General features: G+C 39.4%; 1 protein-coding gene across 4 annotated transcripts in view; it reads right to left on the bottom strand.

Annotated features, from left to right (window-relative positions):
* Nucleotides 1-24,621, bottom strand: part of LOC141987667 (carnosine N-methyltransferase) — a 54,679-nt gene extending 30,058 nt beyond the window's left edge. Inside the window, exons 1-10 of one of the 4 annotated variants that reach the window (XM_074953231.1) lie at nt 24,250-24,585; nt 22,629-22,717; nt 21,713-21,803; nt 20,660-20,708; nt 18,637-18,808; nt 18,463-18,534; nt 16,740-16,846; nt 10,371-10,473; nt 3,311-3,506; nt 2,109-2,272 (exon numbers count right to left, since the gene is read on the bottom strand). In XM_074953231.1, coding sequence (XP_074809332.1) covers nt 2,109-2,272; nt 3,311-3,506; nt 10,371-10,473; nt 16,740-16,846; nt 18,463-18,534; nt 18,637-18,808; nt 20,660-20,708; nt 21,713-21,803; nt 22,629-22,657 — 983 coding nt within the window. In that variant the 5' untranslated portion in view covers nt 22,658-22,717; nt 24,250-24,585. Of the gene's footprint in view, nt 1-2,108; nt 2,273-3,310; nt 3,507-6,137; nt 6,298-10,370; nt 10,474-13,099; nt 13,185-16,739; nt 16,847-18,462; nt 18,535-18,636; nt 18,809-20,659; nt 20,709-21,712; nt 21,804-22,628; nt 22,718-24,249 lie in introns of those variants that run through there. The other 3 variants (XM_074953233.1, XM_074953234.1, XM_074953232.1) reach the window with 3 other exon arrangements.

Raw genomic sequence — 24,621 nt, 5'->3', positions numbered from 1 at the left:
AGCACCAGCATAGCCTTACTACAAAGCAAAACTAAAAGAGGGATTCCATGAAGCCAAATATAAAAAACTTGTTAGCCTTTAAGACAAGGATCTGTCTTACACAGAGGCTTCCATTTCACAAGAAAAAGCCACTGACAATATTGATGCTTGAACTGCACTAACATACCTATGAAATTTAGAATAATATAATAATGCATAAATATCCACAACACAGGGCAACTTTCTATTTTTATCATTTTTATGAGGGAATTTCTAAACAGAAGATAACTTTACTTAAATGTATAAAAACTAAACTTACTGTACCTTTTCTATAAGAAGACATTCCTGAATGCCTTGTATCTAACAAGGGAAGAGTATTCAAGTTATATTTTTGAAAGTGCTATACAAATCTCATCTTCCAATGAAATCTTAGTGGGCTAAGTCAGTGGTTCTCAAACTCTCCAGACTCCTGTACACCTTTCAGGAGTCTGATTTGTCTTGTTTACCCAAAGTTTCACCTCACTTAAAAACTATTTGCTTACAAAATCAGACATAAAAATACTAAAGTGTCACAGCACATTATTACTGAAAAATTTATTATTCTCATTTTTACATATAATTATAAAATAAAGCAACTGGAATATAAATATTGTACCTAAATTGCAGTGTGATACTTGAGCCTGTTTTTCACATCTGAGCCTTGTCTGAAGCCTAAGCCACAGGCAGTGAGGCTGTAGCATGAAACTTAGCTTCCCGGGGCATGGGGCTCCAAGCAGCTGCCCTGCTTGCCACAGCCTAATGCCGACCCTGCACTTGTGATCCCTTTAAACCGATCCCGTGATTTCCCTAAGGGCTGAAACCCCCAGGTTGAGAAACACTGATCTAGATGAGTTGAATACGTGTACTCCTGGTTGAGAGCGACTGGGCTAAGTGATGCAGTAACATTTCACCTCAAGACAAGTCAATCCAAAAAAATTTGCTGATCTCTAACTTGGATGTTTGACCGCATCAAAAACACTTTGCTGTCTGTAATGGTAGGCAGGCTCTACTGCAGAAAACCAAATGACAGGTAACAAGAAATATTTATAGGCCAGGCTGGAGGTGAACTGTTTGCACTGTCTGAGGAAGCTATTGGCCGTAGCAAGCTTAGGCTATAGCCAGAGCTATCAGTCCTCACTTTTATAAACACCAAGTTCACACATGAAATTAAAACATAAGTGTCAGTGCGCCACTGTTTTTCCTCATTAAAAGAGCCTCAGTACGTTTAAAAGTGAAATGATGTTTATTTATGACAACTGCACTAATTTCAGTAACTAAATCATTTATATTTACCTTCTTAGGACATGGATTTCATTAATGAATTGTTTTCTCATTTTTATTACTATATCACTTTTGGTAAATAAATTTGCTCTTTTTAGGTTGTTACCATATCAGCATTCATCCTACCTTCAGACACACAGACATGCCTTACTCTTTGTCAAGTCACTTACCAAGATATGCACACAAACAGATGAGAATTTTTACAAGATACATTGTATCTTGTGTCTGAAATCAATATTGGGCCTGAACACTTACAAACAGGATTGTAAATGTAATAAAGCTGTACTAGGGGTGAAGGAACCTTTTACTCATTTCCTTTCCCCTCTCACCAAGGATAACCACATTTTACTTCCCCTTCCCTTCAAGGGATCATATATTATGGCCTCCTCTTGAGCTAAGGCAAGTTGGACATGGATCCTATCACAGTACTCTCAGCAACTGCCAAACTGGAACTTTGATTCCTTGTATTGTGCTGCTGTGGAATCACTAGGCTTAACTATATTACAACTTTTTGAACTCACATAATAAAAATATATTTAGACCTATCAATATTGGCCCAGAGAGAGACAATACATAATTCTGATTTATTATTTCTAGGTTTAACGTTTTGTATTCTACTGTACTACCCTACCATACAAGCATTTTTTGTTTATGCAATTAACCCAACGCTATTTGCGCTTATTTTTAAATATTTTTAAATTCAAGCTTTTTTTTTCCCCACTCTCTATAAACTTTTTACAAGTGGCGTGCAACATGGAAGGCCTATATTTTTTTTTTATAATAAATCTTAAAAACAAAGCACTATTTACCATCTCTCTTTTGGAAAGTTCTTTACAATTTCATTAATGATTGGCTGGTAGCAGGAATCTCTCTCAGGTTTCCCCGTTTCACTCCAGTCTCTTACAAACTGTTTCAAAGTGGACTTTAATTTATCCATGTCAAACGTTGACGCTGGCACAATCTTCCCATTTTCCTGATTAAAGGGCAAATAAAAGTTAGACAAAAAATAAATCCAGAAATTTAAGACGTCAAACAACCTTAGCTTTGAATACTGAAACAGACATGCTGTAGCAGCTATATGGGTGGTTTAGTTGATAAAGCACTCGCCTCTCACCTCTGGGACCAGGGCTCAAACCCAGCTTACAGTCCTATATGAAATGAGTTTGGTGGTATCAGCTCAGCCCTCAATAGACCAGCGTTCACATCACAAAACCAATATATAATATAGCATAATTCAGCACAACTGGTAGTCCTTATTCAGGAAAGGACAAGGGGTGAGCTAGTATGGAGACCGAACAACCTCTCACTCTGAGAGGGAGGTCCCTCCAGGTCATTGATGAGGCAGCATGGAGAAGCTCACACTGGAGCTGCCCAGAACTGTACCCAGCCTATGGATACAAAAAAAAAAAAAAAAAAAGACTTCAGTTTCCATCACTGCCAGTCCCTTAAGCTTCGTAAGTGTAAAACTTCATTACAAAAATAGAAAAATGTAGATCAAGTAGGGGGAAAATTATGCTAAAATTTTACAGAACTATAATACCACAAATAGTTAACTTACCTAAAACTCACAGGTGATTAAGAATGGTGTAAACTAATGTACTACAGAAACATTATTTATGGTCAATGCAGCCAAGTGAAAAGTCACCTTCAAAAAAATAACTTGGGTAGAGTTAGAACTCCACTGGAGTTCTATCATGCTGATCTGGTATTAAGAGTAATTACTGACACTTGCCATAGCAGACAAGTACTGTTCTCCTGAATGATTAACTGTACCTATATATAGAAAAAATAGCCAGAGATGCCTTTATTGAAAAACTATACAATATAATTCATCATGCCTATAAGACATGCAAAGGTGAGGGGGCAGGGTAATTAAGCAAAAGTGAATTCATGGGGGGGAGAGGGGGGATAAAAGAAATGGAAACCTGAAGTGAGAAAAAGAAATAAAAAACTAAAAAATGTACAGAAATTTTTACTTTTGAAATATGAAAAGCGTCCAATTTTTACATACATCTTCTCCATATTCTTTATTTTCAAACATATGTTTGCACTCGTTCACAATGGTCTGTAGGATCTCTTGATTATGATCAATGCATTTCCGAATCTTGTCCAGATGAAGAAGAAATTGAGGAAGTAGGTTTTGTTGGTTAGCTGGGAGGGATCTAAACTGTCTCTCTGTTCTGTTCACTTGCTCATGCATATTAGTTCTAGAAAATAAAAAAGTTAAGGTCTGTCAGTGTTTAGCTTCAACTATAAATGCAAAGAACTCACATTTGAAGATACCCCAGATTACAGCTACCATAACTTCTCTATCTTTACTCAAAAAGCTTAGATCTCATTTCACAATAATCCTCTAACCAAGCCAAAATTCATGGAAATAAGACTGATTCGGAAAACGGTTTGAAAACATCAAGCTTTTAACTGTGCATTGAAAAAGTAAAGAAAATAATATTAAAAGTACACACACTATGCTGCATAAGATACAGAGAACTCACTTCACTTTTAATATCACTATAAGGAAGAAGTTTTTGTCAATATATCTACCTGAACCATGATCCTGTAAAGACTTATGCACATACTTACCTTTTCACACTGAACAGTCCAATTAAATCAACAGAACTACTCACAATATGGAAAATTAAGTATGTGGATAAATCACTACACAATTGAGGCCTTAGTTCTCTACCTTGAACCCCTCATTAACAGAAAATTTAAGTACGAACACAAATTTCACTGTAACTACATAGGATAAAGTTGCTGTCTTCATTTTTAATTCTGATCTGTACAATATTTTCAAATCAATGTAAATTAAGGGTATTCCATAGCAAATTTAAGAACAGAAGAACGTACATACTGGGTCAAACTAATGGTCCACCTAGCCCAGTATCCTGTCTTCTAACACCTTCAGATGCCAGATGCTTCAGAGGAAATGAATTTAAGAGGGCAACTTATCGAGTGATCCATCCCATCGTCCATTCCCAGCGTCTGGCAACCAGAGGTTTAAGGAGACCCAGAGCATGTGGTTGCATCCCTGACCAGCTTGTCTAAAAGCCACTGATGCACCTATCCTCCGTGAACTTATCTAATTATTTTTGAACCCACTTATACTTTTGGCTTTCACAACATCTCCTGGCAACAAGCTACACAGGTTGACTGTGCATTGTGCAAATCTGCGGCTATTACTTTCGCTGTGTGACCCTTATTTCTTGTGTTACATGAAGGGATAAACAACTCTTCCTTATTCTCTTTCTCCACACCATTCATGATTTTAGAGACCTCTATCATATCTCCCCTTAGTCATCTCTCTTCTAAACTGAACAGTCCCAGTCTTTTTAATCTCTCCTCACAAGGAAGCTGTTCCATGATTTTGTTGCCCTTCTCTATACTTCTTCCAATTCTAATACATCTTTTTTGAGATGGGGCGATGAGAACTGCATGCAGTATTCAAGGCATACCACAGATTATGTTTTTTTATATATATATATATATATATATATATATGAGAGAGGCATTAGAATATTTTCTGTCTTATTATCTATCCCTTTCTTAATGGTTGCTAAGACAGCCATGTAGAGACATTCACTCCTCTGAATTGGAACTCACTTCATTCACAGTTTACATGGGTATCTAAAACCACTCATTTCTATATTCAAGCATTTGGACTGTTGAAGAGACACCCTTTAATTTCAATAACCTTGGTATAGTTTATAAAAATAAAGCTATTTGAAACATGTTTTATTGACACTAATTATTAAATATGGAGCTCATTTCAACTGAATCTGGTTAAAGCTCTTTTGAAAGAGATGGTCCTATAATTTAAAGATCATGAATGGCACCTAACATTGTCCAAACAAGACCACTGCACTATAATGGCCCCAGATGCTAAGTTAGTCAATTGAAATGTAAAAAGTATAATATGGATCATAACATCCCAAATCTGTTTCATGTATTTAAATTTGCTAAAAGGTTCTAAAGTGATGGAAGACATATGATTTCCAAGTTAATGTCACAAGTGTGGCTATAAAAACAGTTGCTTTCTCTAGATCATTTATTTTTGGTTTAAACTATTTGATGTGTCTCCTCTGTTCTATACATTCGGGAGAAAATTATTTTTGAGGCTTTCTACTCTAGCTTATTGTTTTTTGAAGGGCCATAAAGCACTATTTTGGTAGGAAACCAAGCTCAGAGAGTTAGTTATATCCTTCAACGTCAGTCCTGAATACAATGCTGTTAACTGGCCTGGTTTTTGCAGTGTTTTAATAGTCTGTAAAGTTCAATCTCAACAGTCCAAAATAAATGTTTATGGATAATTATGTACTTTTACATTTATTATCCAAAACTCAGTCAGGTTCACCTTAAAAAACAGAAAAATGTACTGCTCACTTCATCTCCTGTAATTAAGCAACTTTGCCCGAAGGGGAAGATATGAAGATCCCTCAACACCGCTTCTAGTATTTCTCCAGCTAACAAAGCACCAGCTTAACCAACATGCTCTGCTATCACTTCTATGCATGCACTCAGCTCCACTTATAAGTTTGTACTGCTACAGTTATAAGAGAAAAACTAGAAACAACTATCATGGGGGGAGAGAGAGAGCGATGGGGAGCAGACACACACCGGTGGCGTGGGGGGTGGGAAGAAAGAGAAAGAGGTGCATGGGAGAAAATGGGCAGAAAGGTTATATAGGCAGTGACTTCCTGGCTCCACCCGGCTAGTTTCTTCGGGGTCAGGGCGGGGGAAGACCAGGCCTGGGAACTGGGTAGGGGGTCTCGTCTCTCGGATTCAGGAAAACTGGCGGGGGAGGTCCCTGGTCTTCCGCGGAGCAGAGTATCGGTTACCCGTAATATCGGAAGGCGTTGATGATTCTCCGGAAATGCTCCCCCTCCAGCCGCTCCTCCTCCTCCTCCTCCATCCTGCTCACCGTCCCCTGCTCCGGCTGCTTTCGCCTGAGCCGCTCGCTGCTGAACGGAACCTCCCCGTCGTCGCAGCCTGCCCGGTCTCGCCACGGCCGCTGTTCCCCCCCATCCCCTTCCCAGTCCCCCTGCCGGCGCCCCCTGAGCATCGCCCTGACCCAGGTGTGTCCTCCTCCCCTCAGGGCCGCGGCTGCAGCGGGAGCTGCCCCTTCCAGGACAGGCCGCACGCGGCCGACAACTCCAACGCTTTCCCCGCCCGCTTCCGGCACAAGAGAAAGAGGCGCACGCGCGCGCCGCGCACTTGCTTTATCTGACGGGAGGACACCGCCCTCCAACGGCGATACGCAACGGGCACGGTCCGCGCAGCCGCACAAAAGTCCGTCCGACCCCTCCTACCCCCTCGTGAGTTATCGTGAGACAACGCAAGAGAGAAGAGAAGAGTCAACGGCCGAACCGCGGACTGTCGCGGGGGGAGGTGTCACCCCTCCCCTCTACTGGCAGGATCCAGATCGGGTGCCCTAGACACCCGAGGGAGGGGAGCCGGAGCCGGAGCCGCTGGACTGCAGCCTGGCTGCAGCAGAGACGTTCTCCCTGGCCAGAGAGCGTAGCGCAGCCCCAGGAGACATCAGGGAAAGGGGCAGTAGTTTGTAACGGGGGGGGGAGAGAGAGAGAAGAGAAGGGATGAGTCAGTGGTGACTATTTTCCATTGAAAAATATGTTTAAAGAGGTGTCATACCTATCTGTAAAGAAACAGGGTACCAGGGGGCAACTGCGCCCTCTCACCGTGAGTGGCCCAGCCCTTGCAAAGGGCATGGTTGGATAATTTAAGCTCTATACCCAGATCTATAGACACTCTTTTCTTCACCTGGGTACTGTATAATTTTTAACATTAGCGTTAATAAAAAAAAAATTAAATCTGCATGTCAGTAACACATATATTGTGATTGGACTCTGCTCCTTTCTAACTCCAGGGCAGCTTTGCTGTTAATGGCACTGGAGGGCAGGAGGGAGCCCTATCCTAGGAATGGACCATAACACAAAACAGTAAGAGCAGAGTGTGAGAGGAAGGAGTCATCTTGATTATAATAAGCGGTAATGAGGACAGCAAGGGCCAGCCACAGCAAAGTCCAGCATCTTGTTTAGATGAAAATGAAAGATGCTTTTGGCTACTTGTTCTATTTTATATTAACTATTTTTATCACCACAGGACTTGTGCTCCTGCAACACAGCAAAACACTACGTTACACTAATGATAGATCTGTCTTTTAGGATATTACTATCACATTGATATATTTTTAAAATATATAAGAATATGCAGGGATACAGAGGTGTCTAAATAGGATCCCTCAGATGGAGAAAATCTGAGAATAGACGGCAGATATAACTCCAGCCTCAGTTAAAGTTAACGGTAGCTAGTTTAGAAAAAAAATATCTATGGCAGTGGCCCCCAACCTTTCCACACTACTGTACCTCTTGCAGGAGTCTGAATTGTCTTGCTTACCCCAAGTTTCACCTAACTTAATTACTTGCTTACAAAATCAGACACAAAAATACTAAAGTGTCACAACACAATTACTGAAAAACTGCTTACTTTCTAATTTTTACCGTATGAATATAAAATAAAGAAATTGGAATATAAATATTGTACTTACATTTCAGTTTATAGTATATAGAGCAGTATAAACAAGTCATTGTCTGTATGACGTTTCGCTAGTTGGCTGTACTGACTTCGCTAGTTCTTTTTATATAGCCTGTTGTAAAACTAGGCAAATATCTAGGTGATTTGCTGTACCCCCTGAAAGAGCTCTGCGTACCCCCAGGAATACGTGTACCCCAGTTGAGAACCACTGATCTATGGTATAATACATTGTATTGTAAAGATATCTTTACAATACAGTTAAAATCTAAAGATGTATCAAAGATCATAGCTCTTAAGGACTTAAAGTTAACTAACACGTTATACCCATTTCTATTTTACCTTCTCCAACCACAGTTAGGAATAGAACCCAAATCTCTAATTTAACAAACCCAGTTTTATCTGTCTTACTGTACTTATACCCCCGAGACAGAATCCAGGATTTCTGAGCATCAAAATAAGAAGTTTCTGGCAAGTAGCAGCTAGTCTAATACATACTTGCTTTGCTACCATGTGACTGCACACCTCCCTGCAAAATAAACATACATGTTTAAAGCCATTTATTGTTCTCGCAAGCCATTTGAGAAAACAGTATATTTTATTTTTGTATAAAATGGAGATACAGAAATTCACATTAGAAAGTATTTCATCTTAAACATATTTCTATAAACACTTACACTGTGCTTCTGTTTTAGTAGATCACCACAAATGTATTTTCTGTATACTGTAAAGGTCTTAATATTGCATTCATGATCAGAAAGTCAAGAGAGCTACCATATTATAGTCATCAGGCTAAAAATATCCCAACCAAAAAAACCACATTTCTGTGCTACCAAAAATGCCTGAAAGTGAACAATACTAGAACTTTTAGGGCCAGAAGGACCCTGTAGTACGGGGTGGCCAACCTGAACCTGAGAAGCAGCCAGAATTTACCAACATACATTGCCAAAGAGCCACAGTAATACGTCAGCAGCTTCCCACTCCCCATTAGCCCCGTCCCGAGCTCCCAGCGCCTCCCACCCACCGTCAGCCCCACCGATCAGTGCCTCCCGCTCAGCTGTTTCGTGGCGTGCAGGAGTCTCGGGGGGGAGGGAGGGTGAAGAGAGGAGCGAGGGCATGAAAGGCTCAGGGGAGGGGGCAGGAAGGGGTGGAGTAGGAGCAGGGTCTGTACAGAGCCAGGGGTTGAGCCGTGAGCACCCCCTGGCACATTGGAGAGTTGGCACTTACAGCTTCAGCCCCGGAGTCGGTGCCTATATAAGGAGCTGCATATTAACTTCTGAAGAGCTGCATGTGGCTCCGGAGCCACAGGTTGGCTACCCCTAATGTAGTAGGTTATATGGCTTTCACCTTTAGTTTGAGTAGAATTAAGGTATCTAGACAATCCTCAAAAGATAGTTTGTTTTCAAATAGTTTTAAGTCCTCCCTGTGTGTATTTATATATTTTTATATGAAGAAGAAGCTGGTACTATTCCTCAGCTCAGTGTTTCCCAAACTTGGGACGCTGCTTGTTCAGGGAAAGCCCCTGGCAGGCTGGGCTGGTTTGTTTACCTTCTGCGTCCACAGGTTCGGCCGATCGCGGCTCCCACTGGCCGTGGTTCCCCAATCCAGGCCAGGGGCTTTCCCTGAACAAGCGGCATCCCAAGTTTGGGAAACACTGCCTTAGCTGATCTAAACCATATAATTTTTCTGTTCTCTAATCACATTGTTTTTTCATTTATTTCTAATCATTTATGATTAATGAGAATCTTATTCTTTCCTTCTCCTTTTTTGTAGCATCTTTTGTGCATTTGTCATCCAGAATCTTTTACAACTCCAAACCTCTTATTTTCCAGGCTGCATGTTTTTCATCCTATCACTGTTAACACATCTGAACTACCACCAACCTCTCTTCTTATCCTACAACTCTTTCTAATGGCCTAGTAGTTGCTCTTCAGATTATCAATATCCTTTCCATATGCCCCAAACAATAGACTACATCTGGAGTATTGTGTAACAAGCACCATGTGAAAGAGGAAGAATTCTGTGGTCTCAAGAGCAATACCTCTATTTACATACTTCCAAAATGGCTTTTGCCTCTTTAACTACATCATGTCATTTAATACTCATTTAATATTTTATGAGCTATTACTTCTATTTTTCCCTATATTACTCATATGCGATCACTATGCATTTGTGATTTTAAATTCCAAAAATATTTTACTTGCATATGAAATTGTGCACATAGTGTATACTTATGAAAGTATATTTATGAAATATCCAGGGCTATATTTTCATACATTAAAGTAATTTTCAAATTCTGTATATTACATGTTCTGTATATTACATTAAATATTAAATCAGGTTTAAAGTTTGACGCAGAGTTACAGATGCCACTCTGAGCAAGGCTATCACTTTAAAAATACTGCTCTGGACTACTGGATGACCTATACTGTCTGTTCATCAATATTTATAAGTCTAACAGAAATAGCAGTCACTACAGTACAATGTGGATTTGTATAAACTGGTGTTACTGATGTACATACAGTAGATTGGCAAAGTGATCCATCCAGACACCATAAAATTGACCCTGAATCCATACTGGAAAGAATCTCAACTTCTCACATGGTTTTGCTGTGACCTGCTCACCTTAAAAAAATAAAAGTAAAGATATCAGTTCACAGATATTACAGGGCATTATATATCCATCACAATTCTTGTCACCTGCCTGAAGCTCAAAATATGTAATTCTTTCCCTCTACTGCTCAAATCTTGTCAAACCTTTTTTCCCCTCAAACATAATGTTACCGCTTTCTCTCAAAAACTTTCAAATATCTCTCTTAATTCTGCAAAGTTATCCAGCTATTGATCTGTTCCAGATCTGAAGCAGTTGTAAAACAAGTATTTACATTCAATTTCTATATAATCTACATTAAGATATTAAACATCCCTCTCATTCATAAGGACGGCACATCCATACAATATCATTGACTGTATTTTTAATTATTTTTCACTTAATTTTAAATTTTTCAATTAATGTTACCAGCTATTCAGAGTGAAGCAAGTTATTTGTGATGACCTTCTCTGCATGCCTATTATGCATGCTATGTATTGGCACAAACCATAACCAGGAGGTTTATTTGGCTGGGGTTTTGCTACCTCATTTCCCCTCTCTCTTATTTTTAATAGTAAAGATCAGTCACAACTCTGTACCCAGTTGTCTATATCACGTATGATGTATGTTTTATGAACATTCAAATGTTAATGGATTTTGAGTTACAAAATAAATGTAGAGACTGACCAGCGATATCTATACATTCACTGCACTGCATCAGTATCAAAGAGGTAGTAAAAGCATTGCACACGTGTCAAGGTTCCTTCCCCACTCTGAACTCTAGGGTACAGATGTGGGGACCTGCATGAAAAACCTCCTAAGCTTATCTTTACCAGCTTAGCTCAGAACTTCCCTAAGGTACAAAATATTCCACCCTTTTGTCCTTGGATTGGCCGCTACCACCACCAAACAAATACTGGTTACTGGGGAAGAGCTGTTTGGACACGTCTTTCCCCCCAAAATACTTCCCAAAAACCTTGCACCCTACTTCCTGGACAAGGTTTGGTAAAAAGCCTCACCAATTTGCCTAGGTGACTACAGACCCAGACCCTTGGATCTTAAGAACAATGAACAATCCTCCCAACACTTGCACCCTCCCTTTCCTGGGAAATGTTGGATAAAAAGCCTCACCAATTTGCATAGGTGACCACAGACCCAAACCCCTGGATCTGAGAACAATGAAAAAGCATTCAGTTTTCTTACAAGAAGACTTTTAATAAAAATAGAATTAGAAATAAGAAATCCCCCCTGTAAAATCAGGATGGTAAATACCTTACAGGGTAATTAGATTCAAAACATAGAGAACCCCTCTAGGCAAAAACCTTAAGTTACAAAAAAGATACACAGACAGAAATAGTTATTCTATTCAGCACAATTCTTTTCTCAGCCATTTAAAGAAATCATAATCTAACACATACCTAGCTAGATTACTTACTAAAAGTTCTAAGGCTTCATTCCTGGTCTATCCCCGGCAAAGACAAAATGTAGACAGACCCACAAACCCTTTGTTTCTCTCCCTCCTCCCAGCTTTTGAAAGTATCTTGTCTCCTCATTGGTCATTTTGGTCAGGTACCAGCGAGGTTACCTTTAGCTTCTTAACCCTTTACAGGTGAGAGGAGATTTCCTCTGGCCAGGAGGGATTTTAAAGGGGTTTACCCTTCCCTTTCTATTTATGACAACACGTTATACACAGTAGAAAGGCCAGACTTATGGGATCAACTATTAAGACACAAACTTGCTTTTTCTTTCAGATAAAAATGCATTGATTCTTCCTCTAGAGTTCTTTTTAAGAACCAGTTGAGATATTATTTGACAGATTTCAGTTAGCTTAGTGCTGCAACTCCTTTAACTACTGTTTAATTAAAAATAATAAGAAAAAAAGGTGTGTGTATGCTTCCTAATCTAAAGAAAGAAAGGGGGAATTTTAGCTAAATCACTCTAATGATTGTGAGAATTCAGTAGAGAGAGAATAAAATCACCCCATAACTACAAATCAAATAAACTGTGGAATAGGGGATTAGGAAAACTAGATTTACTAAATTTCCCTGTTCTTTAATATTTAAATTATTCAAGAGCCTTCCTATTCTCTCTAGTTGTGAATAAATCCACAGGCCTAATTCCTCCACTTATGAAAAGCAGTGGTTTGAGAATTTGGGGGAACATAATAAAAAGGTTACTCCTAACATGCAACAAGCACCAACAAGAGTGAGAACAGAGAGGGGATCTAAAATGATAAAATAACTCAGTCTTTCTGTGGGGTCAAAGAAAATAGTCAAAATCTAGCTCTAAACGAAATACCATAAGGTCTTCTCTGACCAAGAAGCACCAACATGGGCTCAGTTTTTAAAGTTTTACTTAAAGCCCACCCATAGTAAGCAATTAGTATACTCTATTAGCATACCACAAAAGGATGAAGGGCTAAGCCAATATTGGTGTACTTGGAATCTATGGTTCCAGAGAGCCCAAATATTTTAGATCTAAGGTTCAGACCACACACACAAAAAAAGCTGTTTCTTTAGCTTTTTGCTTCCTATGTAGGAAGACAAGAGTTTTGTAACACAGGACTTCAAATGCTAGGTATTTACATTATCCCTTAATATTGGCATAGATTTTTGTTAATGAGTTCCCTTATCCTGTTCCAATTTCCCAAAGACGACTTACTTCTTCCACTTTTCTAGCTCCTGTACTATATCATTATACACATGTGAAAAAAGGTCTTCCTCAGATTTTGTTCCATCCAAATAAACTGAGAAAGAAGGGGAGAGAAAAGTGGTCACAATATTACAGTTCATTTTAATTAGTAACTTCCTATAAATTTGTATAGCACCCAGCACAATCCCGAATGGCATCTGTAGGTGCTATCACGATAGAAATCAAGAATACTTCCTCTCCCAATATTGCTTAAATAAAAGTCCATAAATAGGGGATCAATCCACCCAAAAATACCAGATTCATTTTTAAAAATACATAGTCCATAGTCGTCCCAAAAGGACAGAAATCCTAGTTCTATGGTAAGCTGAGAAATTCAGCAGAAATTTTCCCGTAAGGGAAGCCCCTTGGTGAAGAAGGTTGGGAACCGTTACTGCCAGAACTTGCACAGCCAACTAGAAAGTGGATGGTTAATGCAAATTAATATTCTTCTGTGGCCCACTATGTATGTAATCGTTAGGACCTCCAGCTAGGTTGTAATAACTCTCCTAATGGGGAGAGGATACGATGATGAATGTGCTGTAATCTCTAATACTCCTGGGTGTTTAGGTTAAAAATATATATTATTTACTTTATTTATTTATTTATTTATTTATTTGAGCCGGGGGGGGGGGGGAGACAGATTAAATCTTTGTGCTATGCATACTCTTTTATTACTTTCCCCATCCCTAAAGGAAATAATGACAAACTTAACAAAACTGTTTTTCCTACCCAACTATAAATATGGATTGGTTGATGAAGTCCAGGTCTACATTAGAAAAGTATAGTTATATTGGCAGATCCTCCTAGTGTGGAGGCACCCTATCAATCTGGCAAAAGGTGCTTATCCCAGCTTGGCAAGCAAAATAAGCTAGACCAGCAAGAACACTTATGTCAATATAACGGTCTACCTGCAAAAGCCCCAGTGTATAGAAACACTGCAAAAAGAAAAATCAAGTCACACCCCCAACTGACATTGCTATCCCAGCAAAAATATTTCTAATGTAGACCGGACCTGAGGAAAAGTTGGATATGGCTCTTTTATTGTTCCTTTTTGCAGGACTGACATTTATTCTGTCATTAAAAAAAAATAATAATAAAATCTTCACCAGACAGAATGTTTGAGAGATTTTGAGAATGCTGATTTGAGTCTCTCAGCATCCTTCTGCAGCCCTCTGTTATCTGAGCATGTCAAATTTCACGCTAAGCAGGATTTGATCTGATCAGTATATGGATGAGACCCCTCTTAGGAACAAGAAAACATTCCCACTTCAGCCAGTACAATACTAGGCAATTCCTCAGCATAGCGTTTAGAGGGCAAGAGGATCAACAATGAAAGGGTAGGATTGCAGGGGACAATATCATACACACAGGGTTCCTAAATTATCAGGGCTTTGGGCACCACTAGCTTCATTTCAAACAGTTGAACTGCATTTTCTCAGATTGCGGAGAGAACACCCATGTTGCAGGAGCTTATTCAATAGAGTCTTCCATTTTCTGGAAGCCTACATTCATTCCCCTTTTCTGTTTTCCATAAAAGATCCAGGTTTCTGAAAATAGACCAGCATCTCCTAATTACAGAGTAGGGATGTCAGTCTCCCTGGGCACAAGACAAGGTTTTTTTTGTTTTTTAACTATGAAATTGAGTAGAAACCGAAGTCTCATAATTCAGCCTCTCATTCAAGAGAAAAGAGCAGCACTCCCAAAAAAACACAAGCAAGCAGATTCTCTAAGGGTTAAAAAACGCTGCTACAGACAGAGTAAAGGTTTTTTTCACTTTTGAACAACAAGCTTTAACAAATGTAACAGCTAGCTAGTTTTGTTGTCTTTTTTAATAAAAAGGCAAAGATACTTTGATGCCATAGAATGGAATAAACTGTTCCTAGAGAGTAGTTATCAGTGGTTCATAGTCATGCTGGAAAGACATAACAAGTGGGGTCCTGCAGGGATCAGTTCTGGTCCGGTTCTGTTCAATATCTTCATCAATGATTTAGATAACTGCATAGAGAGTACACTTATAAAATTTGCAGACGATACCAAGCTGGGACGGGTTGCAAGTGCTTTGGAGGACAGAATTCAATTTCAAAATGATCTGGACAACTGGAGAAATGGTCCGAAGTAAATAGGATGAAATTCAATAAGGACAAATGCAAAGTACTCCACTTAGGAAGGAACAATCAGTTGCACACATACAAAATGGGAAATGACTGCCTAGGAAGGAGTACTGCGGAAAGGGATCTGGGGGTCATCGTGGACCACAAGCTAAATATGAGCCAACAATGTAACACTGTTGCAAAAAAAAGTGAACATCATTCTGGGATGTATTCGCAGGAGTGTTGTAAGCAAGACATGAGAAGTAATTCTTCCGCTCTGCTCTGAACTGATTAGGCCTCAACTGGAGAACTGTGTCCAGTTCTGGGCACCACATTTCAGGAAGGATGTGGACAAATTGGAGAGAGTCCAGAGAAGAGCAACAAAAGTGATTAAAGGTCTAGAAAACATGACCTATGAGGGAAGATTGAAAAAATTGAGTTTGTTTAGTCTGGAAAAGAGAAGACAGAGGGGACAAGATAACAGTTTTCAAGTATTTAAAAGGTTGTTACAAGGAGGAGGAAGAAAAATTGTTTTTCTTAACCTCTGAGGATAGGGCAAGAGGCAAGGGGCTTAAATTGCAGCAAGGAAGGTTTAGGTTGGACAGTAGGAAAAACTTCCTAACTGTCAGGGTGGTTAAGCACTGGAATAAATTGCATAGGGAGGTTGTGGAATCTCCATCATTGGAGATTTTTAAGAGCAGGTTAGACAAACACCTGTCAGGAATGGTCTAGATAATACTTAGTCCTGCCACGAGTGCAGAAGCCTGGACTAGATTACCTGTCTAGGTCCCTTCCAGTTCTATGATTTTATTTGTAAATCAGTGTCAGGATGGGTTACTTCTAAACAGGGCCCCAGCTAAAGATTATGTATGACTATATGTCCCAAAATTCCAGCATAATCCATTTGAAAGTGACCCAAAGGAACAACTCTACTTCTGAAATGATCCTTCAAGGCTTTTTTTTTTTTTTTTTTTTTTTTTAAATAAAGGCAGTTTCTATTCCCTCCCCCATCCCATCTCTCACACACCCACTGATTTTCAAACATGTGCTTCAGCGCACTCAGCGGTTGATTTATCGTGTCTATAGTAGATGTGATAAATCAACTCCTGCTGGATCGATCACTTCCTGCCGATACAGCGGGCAGTGTAGACAAGCCCTAAGACCTAAATCAGGATTGTAAGCCACATTCTAATGCATCAACTCAATGAGCCATATAACTCCCCGCAATTTTTCTAGTTAAACACACACACACACAAACTGGTTTGTCACATGGAGTTTAGGAATCACTAGTCAAGGTGACCAATACATTTTTGTTTATTCCTATAACTCACAAAGGTGGGTAATCTCTACAAGATTTTCTTGCATGAAGATCACTTATCTATGAGCAGACAATAAATGCATCTAACACTGCAGCGTAAATTCAAAAAAAAAAAAAAAAAAAAAAAAGGAAAAATAGAGTGATTTGCAAAAATCACTACTTTTAATAATTTTTATATTTTTAAAGATTATGTATATCATACCAATATTATTTGTATTTTCTTCCATTTCCCTCTTATGTTTCAGATACATAGGCCATACATGTCCATCGAAGTATCCTGGTGGATCTGCCGGTTGATAAACTCTGGTACTACAGAAAAATATATTTGCTTTCTTGTGCAAGTTTTACATTTTTTTTTCTGGTGTGCTCACATATACCCTTCATCGTTTATTTAGTACGAATATCTATCCAAAATATTAAGAGAGAGGGAGGCTGTGTATCTGCTGGTCACAGCAAAGGAGACTCCTTAATTATAACAGGATTTAGCATATTGCCCACATGACCTCTATCAAATCACCTATTTCTGCTGATCATTTCAACTGCAAAACTGGGTAAGAGCAGATTCTTATTGAAACAGATGTTGCATCTTAAACAAAACTTACATAAGAATAGCCAAAATACACTTCTATCACAGATAATATTTTTCACATTGGTCTAAATTCTGAGAAGGGACTAGTGATTTTGGTTGCTCAACTTGCAACACCTTAGAACACTGGCTCTCAACCTTTCCAGACTACTGTACTCCTTTCAGGTATCTGATTTGTCTTAAATACCCCAAGCTTCACCTCACTTAAAGATGACTTGGACTTGCTTACAAAATCAGACATAAAAAAAAATAAAAGTGTCACAGCACACTGACTGAAAAATTGCTTACTTTCTCATTTTTACCATTATAAATCAATTGGAATATAAATATTGTACTTACATTTCAGGGTATAGTATGTAGAGCAGTATAAACAAGTCATAGTCTGTATGAAATTTTAGTTTGTAGTGACTTCACTAGTGCTTTTTATGTAGTCTGTTGTAAAACTAGGCAAATATCTAGATGAGGTGATGTACCCCCTGAAGACTTCTGCATACCGCCAAGGGTATGCATACCCCTGATTGAGAACCACTGCCTTAGAGGGCCTGATTTTCAGAAGTGCTGAGTACCCACCTTTTGATGATTGAATTCAAGGTCTCTTAAATTGGGCTCCTAGAAAGAAAGGAACCCAAAATCTACTAGTCACTTTTCAAAACATAGGCCATTATGAATATGGGAATTCTGCAATCAGTGAATCAGATTCTGACCTTAGATTAACTTGTGTCATTCTAGAATAACACCATCAAAACCAGATTTGCAACAGTAACTGAAGGCAGAAAGGGGCCAATATCTAACTCAAATAATACACAACGTAACTGCATGTCAACTCTGCCACTGAACAGCATTGTAGTGGCACAGTTTCTTGTAGCTGCAAGAGTAAACACTTTGTTTCTGTCCCCTCTTAAACAATGCTTAAGTGCCATTGTACTGTAATTAACCTATATTTTAAGTTCCTTGGGTGAGGGGCTTTTTACTTTGTGTCTGTACACTGGCAGTCTGAACAGTGATTGGTGTCCCCATGCACACCTACAATATGAATAAATAATAATAATAATAGTGATAAACAGGGGATGGATCTATACATTTAAGGATTATAGATGCTGCTTGAACTTCCCTGGGAACCACAAAGGCTCTACCCTCAGGGATGGAATAGTAACAAGGCGGAGCTCACTACCTCAGCAATAGCAAGATCACACGAAGGGACTGAGGAGGGTCAGTAGTCTCTGCTCTAAGAGTTGTTACAGTTGGTGGATGTGTGAGAACACACTGGCATACAGGAATCTTTATCTTACGGGTACTAGGGCATAATGATCTGCAGTGAGCAATAATTTTAAAACATTACCTCCTTCTCCTCTTGCATTCTTCATATGGAATGGTCAGAAAATATTTTCTATCCCATACTTCATTAAGAGGCCTAAGATGACAGCATGTTTAGTCATTTTGTTTCCTTAATATCAACTGTAAATGGGGCGTGAATAACATGACATTTTAAAATTTCTTGGGTAGCATTGCTTACTCATAGTTATACAGAAGAAAACCTTCAGCTATTAAAATGTGAACTTCTTCTGTACTTTTCAGATTGAGAGGTGTACTCTTTGATTCTGCTGTTGAGACAGAAGAGCCCGTTGGGTTTTTCATCCATGAGTGTATGCTTGTCACCATTTCCTCCAAATAAAGGGCATCAAGTACTAGAAAAGACACAAAAGGTTAAGTGTTTTTGTTTTGGCTTTTAATTTTTGCATTATTTCTGAGTTAAGCAGAAACTCTGTCAAATGGTTTAAGAGCTAAATGTAGGTGTTAAGTAAAAGAAGCAGGGTTAATTTAAAAGAAATGGAAATTTAAATGTTAACATTTCCATTTACTATTGGAACCTAAACCAATAGCACTGAACTTGGGCATGTGAACCAGAATGTCCAGCTGATTCATCTAGTTTCATTGTCAACTGAGTGAAGTTCAAAAGTTGAACTGAAGTTACATAGCTGATGAATGTTGGTAGTAAACACAGAATTCAAGGCTTAGGCTAATGTTATAAATACCCATGTATTACAGGAAATCTTAGATCAGCTGCAGGATATTAAACTGTAGGTTTATAATTAGAGATGGCCTGATGGCTAGCCTAGAATTTAAAGTTTAGATTCAGATCTCAAATTGCAATTTGGACTCATTTTTAGTTACAATCTACAACACATTTGCTCTGTGGTAGAGTCCTGAACTCAGTGAGACTTCTTGCATGAGAAAAAGGTTGAAACTTGGATCCAATCTTGCTTGATTTAGGATCTGATTCTGGGAGGTGCTAAGCAGCCTTGATTCTCAGTGACTTCACATTAGGAGTTGAGGATGTTACAGGAAGTGCTCAAAACCTCCCAGGATTGGGCCTACACTAACTTTGCAGGCTAACAGCCATTCAACAAAACAAGGACATTTCATGTCATGAGGTGCAACTCTACAAATGGGGAAAAAAGGGATAATCATTTAAATTAAATTGCACTATTTGCTAATCTGATAACTTTCTATATTACATCTGATTTCATTTAACTGGCCTGGAATTGAAATATAACTACCACTGACTTGGGGGGGGGGGGGGGGTCAGAATTTCACCTCTGGAATGTAGTTTTCTCTAAGTTACTATCAAACAAGAATAAGATATTAATATCTATATTTTACTTATTTGGTTTTAAGGTGCATTTTGCTCGTTATGGGCCAGATTCTGATACTCATGTTGACAACATACTCCACAAGTAGCCCTATTAAGTTAGTGGGGCTATTGTGAAGCAAGAGGCTACTCAAAATGAGTTAGAATGCCAGAATATGGTCCTAAATGACCAAACAAAAACAAACATTTAACGCTGTAAAATGGTGTAATTGGTATTAGGTTTGAAATCACAACTACTAATGCTGTTCAGAAGAGTCTTAATACTGACAGGCTAATAAATTGAAAAGGTTTCACTATAAGCAACAGACAGTTGGCTGTGTCATGCACCATAATTTAGAAGACCAAGAATAGAGAGAATAAAGTCTGTTGCAGATCGTTTGTTTAACTAGCCTCTAGAAAAGGAAAGCACTGGATGAAGCGGTCTGGAGACCCATCTCCTCAGAACTTTAGATACACGCTGTCACCAGAAGAAATGTTCATAATACCCTATGCTAAGCAAGAGCTGTTTCTGGAGAAACAGAAAAGGCTAGCTAATTTGCAAAACAGAAAGCTATAAAGTCAGTGATAAATGCAGGAAGTTAAAATATTACTGCCATTCCATAGTATAGTATTGTGTAATAAGCAAATAAAGGTATGCTCTATTAAACTGTCCAGTACGATGATGATGAAGAACTTTTAAAATACTGACTTTTTTTTGTTAAACCAACATCCTGAAAAAATCCTCTATCGAATTATATATATTTTTTTGCCAGACATACCCCACTAACCATTTTTTTTTTAAAAAACAAAGCAAAACACTGTCCCCACTGATGACTGCACTGATCCAAAAGAAACAGAAGCTAAAGTTAATACATAATGTTCAAAAGCAATATACCAATTTACTTACCATCATATTGCTTAAATCCATGTTCATCTATCTCTACTTCAGATTCTGGCTAGAGAGAAAAAAATGCAATGAAGGCCACCATCAGGTCACAAGGCAATAGTAACCCTATTACTCTGAATTCCCTTGTGTAGTATTTATGGTGGGGATGGATAGAAGGCCGGAAGGCCAGTGTGAACGGCTTAGGGAGAAGGGTTAGGTTACTAGGATATGAAGCAGAAAATGTAACATGGGCAGGGGGAGAAACAGGAAGCCAAAGAAGCGTGTGGTGTAGGAAAAGACCGTAGTAGAATATTCACAGTATTTTTCATAAACAGTGGATTGCAACATAGCAGGAGTGTTGCTCCCTGCCCCTCCCAATTTAATCTTGATGTATCACTAGGGTCCCCCCAAATTACTCTTCAAATAAAAAATAATTTTTCCCACATGTCCCCCCGAAATAGTACCATCCAGGTAAAATTATTTACTAATCTACCGAAATTGATATTGATAATATATCGCATATTATATAAACACAAGCATCTCTGGATTTTAATATTAACTTCTGAATAAACTATAGTTTTACTCGAGAACAATAGCCACCATCAAGAACAAGAACAGGCCCCTCTCACTCATACAGATACAGATATGCTTTTGCATTTTAAGATATGAAAGAACAAGCAACAATATTTAATTTTTGTTGCTATTTTGTTTCTATTTGTTATTTTCTATCTAGAGTTAAAAATGAACTGCAAAAAGATGAATTCAATAGCATGAAGCATTCCCTGAAATGCATTTGTTTCTCTACTCACCTTTAAATATATCAGAGGATGCAGCGAGATGATTATTCTGTTAGTCATGTTCCTAATATTTTTTGGCAACCGAAAGCTTTAACATTATTATAGCATTCTTAATTATATTTCCCTCTCTTCTAGATAATACTTTATATTGACTCTATGAACGGAATTCATTTTAAATTGTCACATACTGGTAGATCAAGAAAAAAGAATAGAGTCTTGCAAGAACTACATTTAAAGTCTACTTTTATGTATGAAGTCATTCCATCAATTCGGTTACCTTAAAGAAGTCATCTTGATAGAGTATACTGCAGTTCGGAAGCTGTTTCCCAAGTCGTTTTGCCAGTGTTGTTTTCCCCCCATTTGTCACACTGATTTTGAAAATGGAACAAACAGTGGGTCAGGACAAAAATAATGAATAATGTCCAATGTGTGCTAGCAAAAAGGCAATTAAAAAATCTAATTTTATTCAGAATATTAAATACTGTTTGCAGTTTCCTAACATTTGTTTGGAAAATACTAGTTTGGAAAATACTCTTGAGGTCCCTTCCAGTCCTACAATTCTATCTTTTAACTAATTTTAGTCTGCTTATAGGACTATGGAAAAGAGGAAGACTAGAGTTGATGTCTGAGAGGGTCAATCTATGGTGGAGGGTGGGACAAGTTATCAAAAATTAAACCAGTGGCATAGCTAGGAGTGGAAATTTGGGTGGACCCTGACTTTCAGGTGGACGGGCAATGACAGACTGTGGTAGCTCAGCTTCTCCCCCAATGCCATGCCCTCTTCCAAGCCCTGGTACCCCCAGACACAGGGCTTCACCTGCCGAGCTGGGCATGCGCATGGGGTGGCTCAGAAAACGGCAAGGCAGAGCTATGGGAGCGTAGCTTTCTGAAGGGCGGGCGCATAGCTCTGTCCTGGATTTCAGGTGCCATAGTGATGCTCCGGGGCACTGTGGCACCACTATACCCCTGCTCAGATTTGGATGGGCCTGGATGCTAACGGCCCACCCAGGCCCATCTGTGGCTATGCCCCTGAAATAAATACAATTGACAGTACAATATTAAGCTTAAGTTTAAAAAAAAAAAAGTAATTAAAGACAGCTATATTCACACTCAGGGATTGTTAGATTGCAATATGGAGTCTGAGGCAATCTTACATTTTTGTTTTAACAGAGACTGAACTTGTTTGCACTTACCCTCCAAGTCCAATGACTAACACCTTCATAATTTGTGTTCTATCCAGTTCCCTTCTTTCCACTGTTTAAAATATGAACAATGAACAAACCTATTTGGACAATGAGAAAATCAGCTGCTACACAGGAAAACACCAATCACCCAAAAAGGCATTTTAAAGATTTTCAACCTCTACCACTTTTATTCAGTTGTCTTCACAGTCTTACCATGAGGGGTCCTTTAAGGCCCAACCCTGCAATTGCTTACTACCAAGCATAGTTCTCACTGTCATGAGCAGTCCCATTGCAGAAAATAGGACTACTTAGTGCAATAGTAAAAAGTGTTTGCAGATTGGGCCCTTGAACGTAACCTGGGGGGGGGGGGGGGGGGAATGAGTTTGTGTCCTGTTTTGTTTCAAGTTTCTTCTGGGAACTCCCTTTTCTGATTTTTTATTTTTAACATTACAGTATCAGGAATCTCAGATCTTGTCTTCCCAATTTTTTGGAGGATTTTCTTGGACACTTTGGGTGTTCACCTAGACTGAATTCTTCCATCAACCTAGCTACCACTTCTTGGGAAGGTAGATTACTTATGCCAACGGGAGATAGGTACTATCTACACGGAAACGCTGCAGTAATGCAGCCGTGCACTGTAGCATTTTAAGTGTAGATAAGCCCTTAGCAAATGACAAATATTTTATAATGAACATCAATAAAGGCCTTTCAGTGCAGGTAAGCTTTGACCCAAAAAGCAGTACTAGCTGACAAGTCAGATACCATCTACACATATCTGAAAACTTTTAACTCATTAATTTATGTCATTGTCTGTATCAACTATAGTCACAATTTAAAGGAAGGATTCCAGAGTAAATAAAGCAGGCAACTTTATTTGTATATATATGAAAAATAAAGAAAAGTGGAAACCAAGAGTAGATAATAAAATATTTTGTTTGCAGTGTAATTGTAGCCAATTGTTCGCAGGATATCAGAGACACAAGGTTGGTGAGATAGTATCTTCTATTGGACCAACTTTTGTTGGTGAGACACAAATTTTTGAGGCAGAACTCTGTGTAAACTTCAATGCTTGACTCTTTCGCCAATAGAAGTTGGACCAATAAAAAAAGTACAAATATACCATCTTATTGCACACGGCAGGGTCATCATCAGGCTTACTATGAGCAGCCTACAATGCCAGACATTAAGGCACCAATCCTCCCAATACAGATGTACACAATTAGTACTTTAATTTTGCATTTCCTAATTTTTCAGCTGCAATTTTTAATTATGCCACTTCAAACTACTGGTATATGTAAAGTATCTGCACAAATTATTTGAAGTGGCACAGTTACAGGTATGTGTGTGTGTGTGTGTGTGTGTGATTTGTAAGGGAATGCACAGAAAAATAAGGTTCCGAGAGAATTTTCAACTTTATCTGCCAACTTGGCAGTAGTCACTAGCCGGTGCGTGATTCAAGAAACTGGCGTAAGGACAGCATTTGCAAATATGCCCCACAAAATACATAGCAAGAGCATCTGAACTAAGGGAACGGCGCTGCTGCAGCCGTGGCTCGGATTTCACGCGATGTTAGGGTGTGTAGGTGGCACCGCAGCGGTACGATCAGGTCCAGTGCGACCCACCGCGTTACCTGAGCAGCCGAGGCCTCTGTCGTCGCTTCCCCAGGCCGGTGGTCTGCAATGCAAGACTATGCAGCGAAAGCACAGAGGTGCGCGTGAACTACCAAGCCAGACCGACGCCCCGCGGAGCGCTGCCCCACCAGCGGCAGGGCTGAGCAGCGGGCACCCACCCCGGAAGACGAGCGCTCAGGCGCCCCAGCGCGCGGAGACAGGCAGCAGCCCGCACGGCCCACCCCGTCCTGTCCCACTGACTGCCGGGATTGGCCGGCTCAGGCTGGGTCGGCGAGGGGAGGGGAGCTGCCTGCCTGGCGCGACGCGCGCGGAGATTGGTTGCCTCGCGCTCCCGGGTCCACCCCTGCAGCCCCGCTGTCCGCCTGGTCCCG

The sequence above is a fragment of the Natator depressus genome, chromosome 5, assembly GCF_965152275.1.
Source record: "Natator depressus isolate rNatDep1 chromosome 5, rNatDep2.hap1, whole genome shotgun sequence".
NCBI lineage: Eukaryota > Metazoa > Chordata > Testudines > Cheloniidae > Natator > Natator depressus.
This window is presented reverse-complemented; position numbering and strand designations above follow the sequence as displayed.